Genomic DNA, 10335 nt, shown 5'->3' with positions numbered 1-10335 from the left:
CCCACTCCCTTCCCGCAGCCCCGCCCCGCGCCGCGCCCCTAACTCTCTTCGCACCGCGCTGGCTCTGGCTCCAGCCGCGCTTCCGCCTGGGGCCCGGCCCCGCCTCCTGCCCTGCCGGCCCCGCCCCCCCAGTGACGCAAGGCCTGCGCCGCACGCCGAGCCACGTCGTGCCGTCATCAGGCCTCGCCGCGTGGGCGTGGCCAGCGTGGCTTCCCGGGACCACCCGAACCCGCGGCCATGGCCCCGGCCGCCGCCAGTCCCCCGGAGGTCATCCGCGCGGCGCAGAAGGACGAGTACTACCGCGGCGGGTTGCGCAGTGCGGCGGGTAGCGCTCTGCACAGCCTGGCGGGTGAGGGCCGGCCGCGGCCGGACATCCCAGCTAGCGGCCCAGGGGGCGTTGCCCCTCAAGGAGGCGAGGTGTCCGCCGTGGGTGGTCACCGCGGCGCGAACGCCTCACACCTCGGTCCCGTTGACACCGACCCGGGCCTTCCTAGGTCTGACCGGCAGCCCAGGCCGCTCGCCCTGCTGACCCGGGGTAGGCTCAGCCAGGCCCTGCCTGTCTCGCCAGGCCGAGCTGAGTACAGAACCCAACGAAGCATTGCCTGTCATCCCTGCACTTCGGGAGGCGGAGGCGGGAGGATCGCTTGAGCCCAGGAGTTTCCGACCAGCCTGGGCAACGTGGCAAGACCCCGTCTCTACAAAAAATTCTAAAATTAGCCAGGCGTGTTGGCGGTGCCTGTAATCCCAGCTCTTCAGGAGGCTGAGGAATGAGGCTGCAGTGAGCCATGATTGGGCTTCTGCACTCCAATCTGGGCGACAGGGCCAGACTCCATCACTAATTTTAAAACGAAAAACAAACAAAAACGGGCACGGTGGCTCACGCCTGTAATCCCAACACTTTGGGAGGCCGAGGCAGGCAGATCACTTGAAGTCAGGAGTTTTAAGACCAGCCTAGCCAACATGGTGAAACCCCGTCTCTACTAAAAAATTAGCTGGGTGTGGTGGCGGGCGCCTGTAACCCCAGCTACTCGGGAGGCTGAGGCAGAATCACTTGAAACCAGGAGGCAGAGGTTGCAGCGAGTCGAGATCGCACCACTGCACTCCAGCCTGGGTGACAAAGTGAGATTCCATCTCAAAAAGAATAAAAATTTTAAAAAGCAATGCCATCACGTCTTTGGGGGTGGGACAGGCAGTTGTTAAAGGCATCAACTCCCAGCAGAACAATACACGGAGCAGTGGCACTGGAGCCCAGTGGCAGGGGTGTCGTGGCAGCAGGAATGGTGCCGTGGGACAGGAAGAGCATGCGTAAATCTCAGAGGACAGACAGGCTCCCTGCGGGGAGGGCCATGGGTGTCAGGTGGGCAGCCATTGGCGGATTCAGAACAGGAGAGTGACATGGTCAGGTTTGTGTGTATTTATTTTACAATACACTTGGCACCCCTGTGCCACACACTGTTCTCCATGTGTTACAAATATTAACTTACTTAATCTTCAATCATCCGTACAGGTAGAACCTACTATTACTCTTCTGTTAGATGAGCAAACTGAAATCCCAGAAAGGCCTCACGGCCAGGAAGTTGGAGAGTTGCTCTTTGATGCTAGACAGTTGGCCTCTGGCCTGCACTCTTACTACCCAAGACTATCTTTCCATGTGGCCCTAGCAGGCCCTCCCAGAGCGACAGATGGGTGCAGGTGGGAGGTTCTCAGGAGACTGCAGCTCAGGCTAAGGAAGGTCCAGCCGGAGACAAGGCGGTGCCTCCAGAGACAGAAGCAGAGAGGGAGGCCGGGGAAGAGAGTGTTGGCTTCATGGAAGGGTGGGACTGGATCTGGGCCTGGGCAACTGGGGGGATGCCCGCCAGCGCCCCCGGACTAACACTGTTTCTCCTCTCAGGTGCGAGGAAGTGGCTGGAGTGGAGGAAGGAGGCTGAGCTGCTCTCAGATGTAGCCTACTTTGGCCTCACCACACTTGCAGGTAGAAGCCCACTTGGGACCTCTGGACTGAGGGGCAGCCACACACCGGCCAGGGGGCTGCCAGGCAGTGTGAAAAGCTCCTGGAACTGGCCGAGGTGGTGATGCTGCCTCAAGGAGAGCAGGAGGTGCTGGCCCGAGAGACGCTAGGCATCAGCTCCCAGCAGGGAGCCCGTTCTTCCAGCCTTCGTGTGTCCCTGAGGACCTTTGTCCAAGACTTTACCTCCATTGAGACGCGTTTCTCAGTGGCCAGCCCTGGTGGCACAAGCAAGTCACAGTGCTGAGCCATGTCACAGGGTGCAGTGCCCTGTCAGGTCCAGGCTGGGCATCAGTTGGGTAATGCCGGCTGTGTGGGTGGTGGCCAGCCATGGGACCAAATCCGAGCACTGGGGCTGGGGGAGGGGGTGGGGGTGGCTGGGGAGAAATGGGAAGGCACAAAGACTCCTGGGGAGAAGCCGGGGAGTGGGTGGGGGAGTGGGAGGAACACCGGCCAGCCAAGGTCCCAGGAACCAAGGGCAGCCATTGGCTGGGCCTGTCACGTGCTGCCTGAGGTCACGGTGAGACTGATGGGCTTAGCAAGAGGAGGTCATCTGCCAGTGTGGGGCGACAGTGGGTGACAAGATGGGGCTGTTGACAGGAGCCAGCAGAGGGCATGGAGGCCGGGAGCCCGTCCCTGTGGCAGGCCTTCTCAGCTTCCACATACCCATCCTCTTCCTCGTAGGCTACCAGACCCTCGGGGAGGAGTATGTCAGCATCGTGCAGGTGGACCCATCGGGGAGACGGGTGCCCTCCTGGCTGCGCCGTGGTGCACTGGTGACGCTGCATGCCGTCCTGCCCTACCTGCTGGACAAAGCCCTGCTCCCCCTGGAGCAGGAGCTGCAGGCTGACCCCGACAGTGGGCGACCCTCGCAGGGGAGCCTGGTGCCGGGCAGGCGCGGCTGCTCAGGGGCGCGGCGCTGGGTGCGTCGCCACACTGCCAGTCTGCCTGAGCAGCAGAGGAGGGCGCTGCTGCGGGCAGCCTTTGTCCTCCGACAGGGCCTCACCTGCCTCCAGCGGCTACACATTGCCTGGTTTTACATCCACGGCGTCTTCTACCATCTGGCCAAGAGGCTCACGGGGGTCACGTACGTAAGTAGCAGGTGCTGAGGGCACGGCCGCTTCGGCCACCCTTGTCACCCCCGCTGGACTTGGGTGTGTGCAGAGCTGGCCCTCCAGGCCTCTCAGCCAACAGGGCTCCAGCATCTGTGTCAAGGGGGAAACCCAAATCCTCTCCTTGGAAAAAGGCAGGTTTTGTTTAGTTGCACTTGGCTGAAAAATCCAGGGACGTGCAGACCCCGAGCTTATCATGAGCCCCTGCTGCAGCCCCACGTAGATGCCAGGCCCTGCACTCCGCCTTACTGACCGAGGGCCTGGGTCACGCCTCGCAACAGATCCCTGAACCTGGTGGGCCTGTGACTGCCCATGTCACTGCTCTGGGGAACAAGCAGCTTCTCCCAGACAGTGTGGGAGCAGGGACTCCAGCCCCAGCCCCTCACACCTCGCCCCTGCACGCCCAGCGGTCTGCCCCATCAGACGGCCATTCTCACCTCTCCCCTCCACAGCTGTCGGCACCTCTGCCCATCCTACCCCCAGCTGACGCCCCTGCTTCCAGATTCAGCAACAAAGCCTCCCCCACGGTCCCGCTGCCATGCTGCACATGCTCCTTCCAGAACAAGCCTCCAAGGGACCCCCTTCGTTCCTTCTGTCCTCAGGGGCATGCTGGGCTCCTCAGTCCCCAGTCGCCAGGCGACCCCACCTCCACACACACCCTGAACAGAAGGCCACCATGGCCTCCTCGTCACAGAGCTAGTGGTCAGGTCTTGGTCCTCGGCGTGCCCAGCCTCGCATATTTGATGTGACTCCTCGCCGTGTCCATGTTAGCGAGGGTTTGCTGAGCTGCTGTGACAGAGGCCTGGAAACAGGGCTCAAACCAGATGGGAGGCTCCCTCTTGCCTAGGACAGCCAGGAAGTATAGACCCCCAGGGCCCACGCTGGTGGTGTGACCTGCACCTCCGTATGCTTCCCAGCCCTGAGCTGAGGCCATTTGGCCATCTCCATTTCCCAGCCAGTGGGAAGGGACACAGGAAGCCAAAGGCAGCCAGCTGTCCTTCCGAAGCACGGCCAGAAGCCACAGGCATTGCCAGCGGCAGGAGAGCAGGAGCCACATCCCTGGGGCCATGTGCCTGCTACACTGGGGTTCCATCCCTGGAGCAGGACAGCTGGGGGTCACATCTGCAGCCCACCCCCACCCCCCCGTTCCTGCCCCCCACCCCAGCTCCTTCTCTGGCCACCCTGCAGGTTCCTTTTCTGAGAAGTGGTCCTTGGATACCCCCACATCCTCACCCGCTCCCCAACTCCGCCAGCCTCATAGCTCAGAGACTCCCTCTGTGTTGACGATGCCAAGGCCGGTCTGGAGTTCGACCTCTCCCTCATGCTAGGCTGCGAGACGGGCACCTGGGACGCCCCGAACCCGTCCCCCTAGCTTGTTTTTGCCGGGCGCTCCCAGTGCCAGGGAGAGACCTGGCTCTAACGTCACCCTCCCAGCAGGCGCTGAGGCCAGATCCCCTCAGGGTCCTGATGGGTGTGGCACTGTCTGCCCTACAGCTCCGTGTCCACCCCATGCCCGGAGAGGCCCTGAGAGCCCGCACGAGCTACAGGCTACTGGGGCTAGTGTCGCTCCTGCACCTGGCGCTGTCTGTGGGGCTGCAACTGTACGGCTTCAGGCAGCGGCAGCGAGCCAGGAAGGAATGGAGGCTGCACCGCGCCCTGTCTCACCGCAGGTGTGCTCAGGGGCCACGCGGGGCTGGGGGTGCCCTGGGCACTTCGCGAGGACCTGCAAGGCGCACCCACCTTGACACTGTGCCCCACCTTCCCCAGAGGCTCCCTGGAGGAAAGAGTCATCTCCAGAAACCCCCTGTGTACCCTGTGCCTGGAGGAGCGCAGGCACCCGACAGCCACGCCCTGCGGCCACCTGTTCTGCTGGGAGTGCATCACCGCGTGCTGCAGCAGCAAGGTGAGGCGGGCACCTGCCGGGGTCCTGGGGTGGCCACAGCAGAAGTGGGGAGTCTGGCTCTGAACTCTCCAGTTTGAGGGTAGGGAGGTGGGCATCTTTTTAAAGACCCCCAGGTAGGTCAGATGTGGGGCCACTGGGGGGTTAAAGTTCCAAATTCAAGCATACTGAGGCTCTGCTGAACGCAGGTTGGGGCAGCAGCCAGCCCTGAAAGGCGCCATGGCTGCCCCGTGCACCCCAGCACATCTTTCTTCCCGGAGTCCTCACCATACTTGGAAGCCCTGGCACACTGACTCACACCCACCCAAGACACCGGCAGGGTGAGGGCAGCACCTTACCAGAAGCCAGGCTGCCTGGGCTGTGTCAGCTGCAGGAGCAGGAGGGAATCTCAAGGCCGAAACCCACGCCCCCAGCCCCACCCCAGCCCCCACTGGGCCTCGGCCTTCTGGGAAAAGGCTGGCTTTCTCTTTCTTGGTCATTAGCTGAAGGAAACAGAACATGTTTACATTCCGTGTCACGGGCAGAGAGCTGGATGCGATGAGGTGCTGATGGGCGTGGGCACGGCGCAGGTGGTCTCAGCCACTGTGACCCTTCCTCCTCTGTACAGGCGGAGTGTCCCCTCTGCCGGGAGAAGTTCCCGCCCCAGAAGCTCGTCTACCTTCGGCACTACCGCTGAGCCGCACCTGCGCGGGCCTGAACACAGACGACTTCCACAGGAGTCTGACCGGCAAGATTTAGCCCCAAGATTCACCTTGCACGGAAATGAGAACGTTCTCACACTGTCTGTTTTTTGCCATGCCATACACTAACCCAGCCAGCCCGGGAGGTAATGGCTGCCCCTGACTGTGCTTTCTCAGTCCTGGCGGGGTGCCCAAACATGGAGCACTTCCCCAAGCCCAGCCTGGCGCAACTCAGCCACTTCGGCAGTCTCACTGTTTCCCTCCCTTCCCCGAACCACACAGTTGAGAACTAACTTCAGAAGTAGCCAGAAGACACTTTATTCATTTATATTGTGAGAAGATGGTTCCATCAGGCTCGTGTTAAGGCAGTGGACTGAATGAGTGTGTGTTGAGTTGGTACGGGGCACGGGGGGCTGGGTTTGCTTCAGCCAGAGTGCCCCAGGGCCCGTGGGAGGCGGTGGGATTCTCCCCCGGGGCAGCTGAGCAGAGCACCTCCACCAGGATTCAGTGACCACACGGCAGACAGACCAGCCAAGGCTGGCACCTGTCTGAAGCATTCGGCACACCTTAAACACACATCAAGGCTGCTTCCAGTTCTAGAAAATAGAGGGGCTCTTCCTGACCCACACACACTCGCGTGCCAAGTCCTCGGGCAGGGCAGGGTTGGGGGGCTACCAGGGGCACCCGAGCCCTCTCCTGGGGCCTGCTGGGCAGGCAACCTGTGGACCCAGGGTCACTGCTGTGTGCGGCCCCTCAGCTCAGCCCCAGCCTACTTCCTGCCTCCCTTTGATGTTTCCAGGTTTTTAAAACTGCATTTAACCTGGTCGGGCGCGGTGGCTCAAGCCTGTAATCCCAGCACTTTGGGAGGCCGAGGCGGGTGGATCACGAGGTCAAGAGATCGAGACCATCCTGGTCAACATGGTGAAACCCCGTCTCTACTAAAAATACAAAAAATTAGCTGGGCATGGTGGCACGTGCCTGTAATCCCAGCTACTAAGGAGGCTGAGGCAGGAGAATTGCCTGAACCCAGGAGGCGGAGGTTGCGTGAGCCGAGATCGCGCCATTGCACTCCAGCCTGGGTAACAAGAGCGAAACTCCGTCTCAAAAAAAAAAAAAAAAAAAAAAAAAAAAAAAAAAAAAAAAAAACAAAAAAACTGCATTTAACCTGTGCCAGAGACAACCTCGCCGTTAGCATATCTAATAAACTAATTCCACTGAACTGTGGGTGCGTTAATGACAAGACTGAACTTGAGAGTTCAGAGCGCAGCGTGAGAATGCCTCAAGGGTGCACATCACATTCCCCTGCCAGCTTAGCAACACCGATGACCCTGTGTTCCCAGGTCAGTCAAGGTCAGCTTGCGGGGGTGGGGGGGTTGTGACCGCACATCACATTCCCCTGCCAGCTTAGCAACACCGATGACCTTGTGTTCCCAGGTCGGTCAAGGTCAGCTTGCGGGGGTGGGGGGTTGTGACCCTCTAGACTGGGCGGAGCACTAGGAGAGGCACTGGGGGCTGCAGGCGGGTGGGCAGATGCCTCCATGCTTCCCACAGAAAGAGCGCGGTCCTCCGTGGGTCCATCCATCGCACCCAGTCCTCTGACGCACACTGTGCTCTGGCCACGTGCACACGACTGCCTGTCACATCTTGGGCCTGAGCGCTTACCAGGAAAACAGTACGGAAAGTGACAAACGCTCCTGTCTGGAGTCTGAGAACCCCGAGTGCCTCAACACAGCACCAAGAGCACCAACTGGGAGCAGCACTTGCTGACCCGGGTCAGGGACACACGAGCGGGACGGGCCTCTTGAGCTTGATGTCAGATACGCAGACACTGGCGAAAGAATCCAGACAATAAACATTCACCGTCTAAATTCTAAGACGGAAACGCTGCCCAGAGTGGGGTGCCTGCACGGCCGGGGGCCCCGGAGAGCCTTCCTTCGCGTCTCCGTCTTTCGCCCGGGACCACCGCAGGGGTGTTCTGCTGCTGGCAAAACTGGCTCAGCTCTTGGGAAGGCCAAACAAAAGCTGAGCTTTCTGGTGTCCAGCGACGTCGTGTTTTAGATAAAGACTACACAAGAAAGGGCACGCGTCTTTAATAAAGGTGGAGTGAAAAATCACTTGGTAAAATGGTTCAGAGTATTTCTTCGATCACATCAAAAGAGCTGACATGCAAATGGGTTCTGCCTCCCCCCAGGCAGTGGGGGGGCCAAGGGCTGAACCCACAAAGCCAGTCCGCTGCCGCCAGCTTCGCCACCCCTCATGGGGGTTGCATGAGGACAGATTTAAATTAAAAACGAAACACTCTTTACGTATCAAATGTGTCAAAATAATCTCAAACAATTAAAATATAATATATATATTTATAATTCCAGGCCCTCAGAAGCAATCATGGTAGTTAAGAACAAAGTTTTGAGTCATCAGGATAGAGGCCAACTGTAAAGCATCTCCAGTGAGATGAACCGAGGAAACTGGCATCAGAACCCACAGTGACATGACACCCCTTTCAAGCGTTCAGTTCTTTCAAATGCGCAGGAATCAGGCTAGACGGTCCCTCAGGCTCCATGGAGTGGCGTGGTACCGCCTCCGGCTGGTAGGGAAGGCGGCCTGGCGGGGAGCGGCCGTTCCTCCCTCACAGGCCGCACTCCTGCCCGCCCGCCCCGCACCGCCCCTGTGGGCTCCACCCGCCTGGCTTCCTGCCTGCAGCTGACTACAACTCCGTCCATGAGAAACACCTGAACGTCACTGAAAAAGAAATCCATTCGATTTGGTTTAAGTGCCAGTTTCTTCAAGAACCTGGTATTCCAGCTACAAATCACCGAAGCTTCTTTTTAAAAAGAAAATTCGACTCCCTCGTAATCAACTACTTTATGTGAAGAAAAGGCATTGTTAACAATGGCTCAAAACCGTTCCTGCAGCGCTCGGCGTCCTCAGCCCCGCTCCTAGCTGGCGAAGGCCTTGCCGGCGTCGTCCTTGCCCCTGTACCGCCTCTTTCCGTGCGTGAACGGGATGTACCGGTACTTAATCATGTGCTGTGGAGAGAAACAGACGCAGCTTCTGCACAACCGCTTCCCATCAGCCAGCCACACTGTCCCCAGAGCTGAGAGCCCAAAGGTTCCCCATCTTTTCTACGCATCAGACAAGTGGAATCAGGAACCCAATGGCTTCCAGCAAGACCTTCCAGAGCCCACGAGTCCCAGGTCTGAAACCCCAGCAATCCAGGTGTTTCGTGGGCCCTCCGTGGAGGAAGGGAGAAGGGGATGGGAGGTGGCCCAGGGCCCTCTCTGAGGCCAACGCCCCAGGCACAGTGAGGCCACAGTGGCAAAGCCACCCTGTCAGGGCACAGTCCGCGGTCCCGGCTGGCCTCCCCCTAACGCCCTCCTCCTCGGACAGGCTGGCGCAGGGCCCTGGGCGCCCTAGGAGGAGCCACGGGACGCTGCACACACCCAGGCTCTCCCATCCAGCTCCCACCAAGCTTCCATCAAGAGTCTGCTCGCCCCAACAGCCGCGCTCCCTGGGTCGTTCACCGGCCGTGCTGGGGAACGGAACAGCGTCCTTGTCACGCACAACACTGCCACTTAGCGCCACATTCACACCAGGCAGACTCTGCCACCACCCAGCATAACCCAGCACGGCTCCCCTGTGCCTCAGGAACGGAAGAGCAGCAACGGCCAGCACGGCGGCAGCGCCTCCTTTACCTTGATCTGCCTCTTCATTGTGATACAGAAGAGCATGATGAAGTACATCACCAGGATGGGCCAGAACACCGGGACGTTGAAAGCGTCGAAGAAAGTACAGACCATAGCCACAAGGATGCCCTTGGTAGCCGCGTGCCTTCAAGTGGGGAGAGAAGGTTAGCGCCACACCTGCAGCCAGCACTGGGCCCCTGCTGGTCGCCTCCAGCCTTGCAGCCGCACCGACCCGCAAACAGAAGCCTCGCTGTGGAGAGGAGGGGTCCACCCCGGGCACAGCAGCAGCATGGCCCTTCCCATGCAGCTCATACACGTACCGCCCTAACCACAGAGACGCCTTCTCTCATCCCCTTCAAAGGTACAACTCTCCATACAACTACACAAGGTATAAAGCCTCAGGGCTGAGGCTGCGTGCCCCATGCCCGCTGCTGAACCTGCAATCTGGAGAGAAACCCAGGCTGTGTCTTGAGGACCGTCCAGGGCCTTCAGCTCGCCGCTGTGGCATGGCCAGCAGTGTTCCCTCACGTCCCAGCACACGGCCGGCAGCTGCCATCACCTCCAGGAGACTCAGACTCAGCTCTCCCTCCCTAGTCCAAGCTTCTGTGGGCTTCCGGAGCCCTGATCTTTCTGATTCACACTCCACCCCGAGAGCTCAGCAGGCTCCTTCCGTTCACTGAACCAACAGACCTGGGTTCCTCCCCAGGGTGGGGTATGAGGGATGGAGCAAATGCATGCAGTCACAGAGCTCCCGCCATCCTGGTGGCTGTGCCGCCTACCTGTACAGACACGGGCACTTCTGCTCAGGCCCATCTCAACAATGACTCCAGGAGAAGGCTAGTCCTCCTCTGCCAGCCACAGGGAGCCACAAGGCTGGGGATGGGAGAAAGGGAGGAGGGAGGGGAGAGAGGGAGGAGGGAGGGGAGAGAGGGAGGAGGGAGGGGAGAGAGGGAGG

General features: G+C 60.0%; 3 protein-coding genes across 6 annotated transcripts in view; 1 reads left to right on the top strand and 2 right to left on the bottom strand.

The window, feature by feature from the left end:
- The window catches only part of PLCH2 (phospholipase C eta 2), an 89521-nt gene extending 89421 nt beyond the window's left edge, over positions 1–100 (bottom strand). The window contains exon 1 of the mRNA XM_037743513.1: positions 55–100. The gene's annotated coding sequence lies outside the window, so the exon portion shown is untranslated. The remainder of the gene's footprint in view (positions 1–54) is intronic.
- A 38-nt stretch (positions 101–138) lies between these two features.
- Positions 139–6224, top strand: PEX10 (peroxisomal biogenesis factor 10). The gene is made up of 6 exons (XM_017542662.2): positions 139–349; positions 1892–1972; positions 2690–3096; positions 4612–4787; positions 4885–5020; positions 5625–6224. Exons 1-6 carry the CDS (start codon positions 238–240, stop codon positions 5691–5693), a joined length of 981 nt encoding a protein of 326 aa, XP_017398151.1. The 5' UTR covers positions 139–237; the 3' UTR covers positions 5694–6224.
- Positions 6225–7771: 1547 nt separating this feature from the next.
- RER1 (retention in endoplasmic reticulum sorting receptor 1) overlaps positions 7772–10335 on the bottom strand; it is a 13278-nt gene continuing 10714 nt past the window's right edge. For all 4 annotated transcript variants that reach the window (XM_017542663.2, XM_017542664.2, XM_037743519.1 and 1 more), the window contains exons 6-7: positions 9390–9525; positions 7772–8723 (exon numbers count right to left, since the gene is read on the bottom strand). In XM_017542663.2, the coding sequence (XP_017398152.1) occupies positions 8634–8723; positions 9390–9525 (226 nt within the window). In that variant the 3' untranslated portion in view covers positions 7772–8633. The remainder of the gene's footprint in view (positions 8724–9389; positions 9526–10335) is intronic.

This window comes from Cebus imitator, unplaced genomic scaffold (genome assembly GCF_001604975.1).
Source record: "Cebus imitator isolate Cc_AM_T3 unplaced genomic scaffold, Cebus_imitator-1.0 Scaffold145, whole genome shotgun sequence".
Classification (NCBI taxonomy): domain Eukaryota; kingdom Metazoa; phylum Chordata; class Mammalia; order Primates; family Cebidae; genus Cebus; species Cebus imitator.
The sequence above is the reverse complement of the archived record's forward strand: the minus strand, read 5'-3'. Positions and strand labels throughout refer to the sequence as shown.